The 4684-nt window shown below is 43.6% G+C and overlaps 3 protein-coding genes across 3 annotated transcripts; all 3 read left to right on the top strand.

Moving 5' to 3' along the window:
- The first annotated feature begins 1341 nt into the window (after positions 1-1341).
- Positions 1342-1920, top strand: LOC136837586 (caldesmon-like). The gene has a single exon (XM_067102463.1). It carries the CDS (start codon positions 1342-1344, stop codon positions 1918-1920), a length of 579 nt encoding a protein of 192 aa, XP_066958564.1.
- Positions 1921-2546: 626 nt separating this feature from the next.
- Positions 2547-3252, top strand: LOC136837585 (caldesmon-like). The gene is made up of 2 exons (XM_067102462.1): positions 2547-2660; positions 3046-3252. Exons 1-2 carry the CDS (start codon positions 2547-2549, stop codon positions 3250-3252), a joined length of 321 nt encoding a protein of 106 aa, XP_066958563.1.
- Positions 3253-3497: 245 nt separating this feature from the next.
- LOC136837584 (cylicin-2-like) lies at positions 3498-4124 on the top strand. Its single transcript, XM_067102460.1, has one exon. It carries the CDS (start codon positions 3498-3500, stop codon positions 4122-4124), a length of 627 nt encoding a protein of 208 aa, XP_066958561.1.
- The last annotated feature ends 560 nt before the right edge of the window (positions 4125-4684 follow it).

Below are 4684 nucleotides of genomic sequence, written 5' to 3'. Positions count from 1 at the left end.
CGGCAAATGAAACTTAGCCGCGACCCATGAAAGTCAGCCACGGTCCGGTGATGGCCTGTGTTGTTACTATAGCGGTGCCAGAATTACAATTATGGGTAAATTTAACCTTAAATAAAATAAAAACTACTAAGGCTGGAGGATCGCAATTTGGTATGTTTGAGGCTTGGAGGGTGGATGACCAGCATACCAATTTGCAGCCCTCTAGCCTAAGTGGTTTTTAAGATCTGAGTGCGGACACAAAAAGTGAGGGCAGAAAAAATGCGGACAGAAAAAAGAGCGGACGGAAAGACAAAGCCGGCACAATAGTTTTCTTTTCAGAAAACTAAAAGGGGGAAAAATTCAGTTAGCAAAGAAAAAAAGCTATATGAGGGGAAAACAGGGCAAAGCTGAGGAAAACGAAAGCAAACATGTGCTAACGGGGGTAACGGCAGACGAAACACGGCTATGATAAAGAAAGTGGTAGGCAAGGAAAGCGAACAGGAATGCAGGAAAAGCAAATAAGGTCTAGGGAAAGTGAACAGCTTTACGCAAAGTGCACAGTAGCAAAGGGAAAGTGAACAGCTTTAATGCAAAGCGAACAGCAGCTAAGAGAAAGTGAACAGCTTCAACGTAAAGAGAACAACAGCCAAGGAAAAATGAACAGCTTCAATGCAAACTGAACAGCAGCCAAGGGAAAGAGAGCAACAAGCGAGGAGAAGGTAACAGCATCCAAGAGAAAGAGAGCAACTAACAGGAAAAGGTAACAGCAACCATGAGAAAGAGGGGAACAAACGAGGAAAAGGTAACAGCAGCAATGAGAAAGAGAGCAACAAACGACGAAAAGGTAACAGCAGCCATTGAGAAAGAGAGCAACTAACCAGGTAAAGGTAACAGCAGCCAAGAGAAAGAGAGCAACAAACGAGGAAATGGTAACAGCAGCCTAGAGAAAGAGAGCAACAAACGAAGAAAAGGTAACAGCAGCCAATGAGAAAGAGAGCAACTAACCAGGAAAAGGTAACAGCAGCTAAGAGAAAGAGAGCAACAAACGAGGAAAAGGTAACAGCAGCCATGAGAGAGAGAGCAACAAGCGAGGAGAAGGTAACAGCAGCCAAGAGAAAGAGAGCAACTAACAAGGAAAAGGTAACCGCAACCATGAGAAAGAGGGCAACAAACGAGGAAAACGTAACAGCAGCCATGAGAAAGAGAGCAACAAACGAGGAAAAGGTAACAGCAACCATGAGAAAGAGAGCAACAAACGAGGAAAAGGTAACAGCAGCCATGAGAAAATGAGCAACTAACCAGGAAAAGGTAACAGCAGCCAAGAGAAAGAGAGCAACAAACGAGGAAAATGTAAAAGCAGCCATGAGAAACAGAGCAACAAACGAGGAAAAGGTAACAGTAACCATGAGAAAGAGAGCAACAAACGAGAAAAAGGTAACAGCAGCCATGAGAAAGAGAGCAACAAACGAGGAAAAGGTAACAGCAGCCAAGAGAAAGAGAGCAACAAACGAGGAGAAGGGAACAGCAGCCACGAGAAAGAGAGCAACAAACGAGGAAAAGGTAATAGCAGCCATGAGAAAGAGAGCAACAAACAAGGAGAAGGTAACAGCAGCCAAGAGAAAGAGAGCAACAAACAAGGAAAAGGTAACAGCAGCCATGAGAAAGAGAGCAACAAACCAGGAAAAGGTAACAGCAGCCATTAGAAAGAGAGCAACTAACCAGGAAAAGGTAACAGCAACCAAGAGAAAGAGAACAACAAACGAGGAAAAGGTAACAGCAGCCATGAGAAAGAGAGCAACAAACGAGGAAAAGGTAACAGCAGCCATGAGAAAGAGAGCAACAAACCAGGAAAAGGTAACAGCAGCCATGGTTAAGAGAGCAACAAACAAGGAAAAGGTAACAGCAGCCATGAAAAATGAACAACTAACCAGGAAAAGGTAACAGCAGCCAAGAGAAAGAGAGCAACTAACCAGGAAAAGGTAACAGCAACCAAGAGAAAAAGAACAACAAACGAGGAAAAGGTAACAGAGCAAAAAGAGAGCAACAAACGAGGAAAAGGTAACAGCAATGAAAAGGTAACTAACCAGGAAAAGGTAACAGCAGCCAAGAGAAAGAGAGCAACAAACGAGGAAAAGGTAACAGCAGCCATGAAACAATGAACAACTAACCAGGAAAAGGTAACAGCAGCCAAGAGAAAGAGAGCAACTAACCAGGAAAAGGTAACAGCAACCATGAGAAAAAGAGCAACAAACCAGGAAAAGGTAACAGTAACCATGAGAAAGAGAGCAACAAACAAGGAGAAGGTAACAGCAGCCAAGAGAAAGAGAGCAACAAACGAGGTAAAGGTAACAGCAGCCATGAGAAAGAGAGCAACAAACAAGGAAAAGGTAACAGCAGCCATGAGAAAGAGAGCAACATACCAGGAAAAGGTAACAGCAGCCATTAGAAAGAGAGCAACTAACCAGGAAATGGTGACAGCAGCCAAAAGCAAGAGAGCAACAAACAAGGTAAAGGTAACAGCAGCCATGAGTTAGAGAGCAACTAACCAGGAAAAGGTAACAGCAGCCATGAGAAAGAGAGCAACTAACCAGGAAAAGGTAACAGCAGCCAAGAGAAAGAGAGCAACAAACGAGGAAAATGTAACAGCAGCCAAGAGAAAGAGAGCAACATATGAGGAAAAGGTAACAGCAGCCATCAATGAACAACTAACCAGGAAAAGGTAACAGAAAGAGAGCAACAAAAAAAGAGCAACAAACCAGGAAAAGGTAACAGTAACCATGAGAAAGAGAACAAACAAGGAGAAGGTAACAGCAGCCAAGAGAAAGAGAGCAACAAACGAGGAAAAGGTAAAAGCCATAATAGAGAGCAACAAACAAGGAAAGGTAACAGCAGCCATGAGAAACGATGCAACATACCAGGAAAAGGTAACAGCAGCCATTAGAAAGAGAGCAACTAACCAGGAAATGGTGACAGCAGCCAAAAAGAGGCAACAAACAAGGTAAAGGTAACAGCAGCCATGAGTTAGAGAGCAACTAAACAGAAAAAGGAGAAGGTAACCAGGAAAAGGTAACAGCAGCCAAGAGAAAGAGAGCAACAAACGAGGAAAATGTAACAGCAGCCAAGAGAAAGAGAGCAACATATGAGGAAAAGGTAACATCAGCCATGAGAAAGAGAGCAACAAACAAGGAGAAGGTAACAGCAGCCAAGAGAAAGAGAGCAACAAACGCCGAAAAGATAATAGTAGCCAATGAGAAAGTGAGCAACAAACGATGAAAAGGTAACAGCAGCCAATGAGAAAGAGAGCAACAAAAGAGGAAAAGGTAACAGCAGCCATGAGAAAGAGAGCAATAAACGAGGAAAAGGTAACAGCAGCCAAGAGAAAGAGAGCAACAAACGAGGAAAAGGTAACAGCAGCCAAGAGAAAGAGAGCAACAAACGAGGAAAAGGTAACAGCAGCCAATGAGAAAGAGAGCAACAAACGAGGAAAAGGTAACATCAGCTGAGAGAAAGAGAGCAACATGCGAGGAGAAGAGAACAGTAGCCAAGAGAAAGAGAGCAACAAACGAGGAAAGGGTAACACCAGCCGAGAAAAAGAGAGCAACAAACGAGGAAAAGGTAACAACAGCCGAGAGAAAGAGAGCAACAAGCGAGGAGAAGGGAACAGTAGCCAAGAGAAAGAGAGCAACAAACGAGGAAAGGATAACACCAGCCGAGAAAAAGAGAGCAACAAACGAGGAAAAGGTAACATCAGCCGAGAGAAAGAGAGCAACAAACGAGGAAAAGGTAACATCAGCCGAGAGAAAGAGAGCAACAAACGAGGAAAAGGTAACAACAGCCGAGAGAAAGAGAGCAACAAGCGAGGAGAAGGGAACAGTAGCCAAGAGAAAGAGAGCAACAAACGAGGAAAGGGTAACACCAGCCGAGAAAAAGAGAGCAACAAACGAGGAAAAGGTAACATCAGCCGAGAGAAAGAGAGCAACAAACGAAGAAAAGGTAACAACAAACAAGAGAAAGAGACCAACAAACGAGGAAAAGGTAACATCAGGAGAGAGAAAGAGAGCAACAAGCGAGGAGAGGGGAACAGTAGCCAAGTGCAAGCGACCATCAGAAACACCTCGCTCTCAATGTACGATGCTCTCTTATAAAACAACGAACAACCAGCCATTCGCAGCATCGATTTGGGGCAGAGGGAAAGCGAGCATTAGACAGGCTTCGCCGATGTCAGTTGCTGAGCAAAAATGATAACGGCCATTTGTGGCTGTCGTCCGCCATGAACGACGACCGATAATCCCCTCACAAAAAGATGACCGTAATTAAGTCCTAATTGGTCTTGGATTCCATTAACAGATGTCAGCCCTTCCCATCGATCATCATTATCTGATAAAACTGACAAGATCCAGGGAGTTGGATGTTGGCAATCTCTGGTGTAATCGGCATTCTAAAACAGTTTGTCATCCATCAGCTGTTTTATATGGAAGAGGACCTCTTGAAAAAAGATGGCGAGGAAAGTGAGAGGAGGGGAAAAGAATCACGAAAACACTCAATAAAAACATAAAGAATGAAAATGTGCATCTTGCAACACGACATAATTAATGACAAAGCAAGAAGAAACAAAGAGCAAAGTAAAAATGTCCATATCTTCATAAGAAGGCATGATGCCTATCTTGCAGAGAGAGAGAGAGAGAGAGAGAGAGAGAGAGAGAGA

Source organism: Macrobrachium rosenbergii, chromosome 59 (assembly GCF_040412425.1).
Source record: "Macrobrachium rosenbergii isolate ZJJX-2024 chromosome 59, ASM4041242v1, whole genome shotgun sequence".
Taxonomy (NCBI): domain Eukaryota; kingdom Metazoa; phylum Arthropoda; class Malacostraca; order Decapoda; family Palaemonidae; genus Macrobrachium; species Macrobrachium rosenbergii.
The sequence above is the reverse complement of the archived record's forward strand: the minus strand, read 5'-3'. Positions and strand labels throughout refer to the sequence as shown.